Source organism: Acanthisitta chloris, unplaced genomic scaffold (genome assembly GCF_000695815.1).
Source record: "Acanthisitta chloris isolate BGI_N310 unplaced genomic scaffold, ASM69581v1 scaffold3853, whole genome shotgun sequence".
Lineage (NCBI taxonomy): Eukaryota > Metazoa > Chordata > Aves > Passeriformes > Acanthisittidae > Acanthisitta > Acanthisitta chloris.
In genome coordinates, this window is record NW_008666393.1 from 504 (window position 1) to 1,195 (window position 692).

General features: G+C 63.0%; 1 protein-coding gene across 1 annotated transcript in view; it reads right to left on the minus strand.

The window, feature by feature from the left end:
* Nucleotides 1-475: 475 nt before the first annotated feature.
* The window catches only part of LOC103799737 (beta-crystallin A4-like), a 1,382-nt gene continuing 1,165 nt past the window's right edge, over nucleotides 476-692 (minus strand). Inside the window, exon 5 of the mRNA XM_009072087.1 lies at nucleotides 476-677. Within this exon, the coding sequence (XP_009070335.1) occupies nucleotides 476-677 (202 nt within the window). The remainder of the gene's footprint in view (nucleotides 678-692) is intronic.

Below are 692 nucleotides of genomic sequence, written 5' to 3' on the forward strand. Positions count from 1 at the left end.
CCTTTTCCCTGCCACATTTCCACCTCTGGCTACACACAGGGTGTGCAGGAGTGAGGGATGGGTGCCAGGGTAGGTGCAGGGTGTGCATAGGTGGGCAGGAGTGCAGGGATGGGTGCAGGAGGGTGCAGGGGTGTGCAGATGGGTGCACAGTGTGCAGCTGCAGCTTGCTGGATCCAGCAGCAACTTCCAATCCCTGACAGTGCTGGTGGAGCAGATGGGGTCTGTGGGGTGGGGTGATGTAGGGGCTCTGGAGACCCCCTGAGACCACAGCCAGGCTTACACAGGGCTTTGCTTGTCTGCAACAGCAACATGTGGATACCTATACTGGCTACAGAGGGAGAAAAGGTCCCCCCCAGCCCACCCCTGCCCTTGTAGAGCCCCCACTCTGCCCTGGGCATGGTATCACTCCCAGCTACACCCCTCCCTCGTGGCCCTCCCTCCCCAACTGCCAGCGCCGCCTTGGACAACTCAGTCTTTATTGAGCTTTGCCCCCACTGCCCTGCGGGACAGACTGCCCAGGGTGTGCAGCTGGGGCCTGTTCCCTGCGGCTGGACTGGACCTGTCCCGTCTGTGCGTGGGAGCCCCACTCCCGCACGTGCTTGTACTCGCCCGCGGGGCTGTCGCTCTCCAGGAGGTACTGGAAGCCCCGGTACCCCGGGTACTGTGAGCACACCCACCTGCGACAGAGCAGA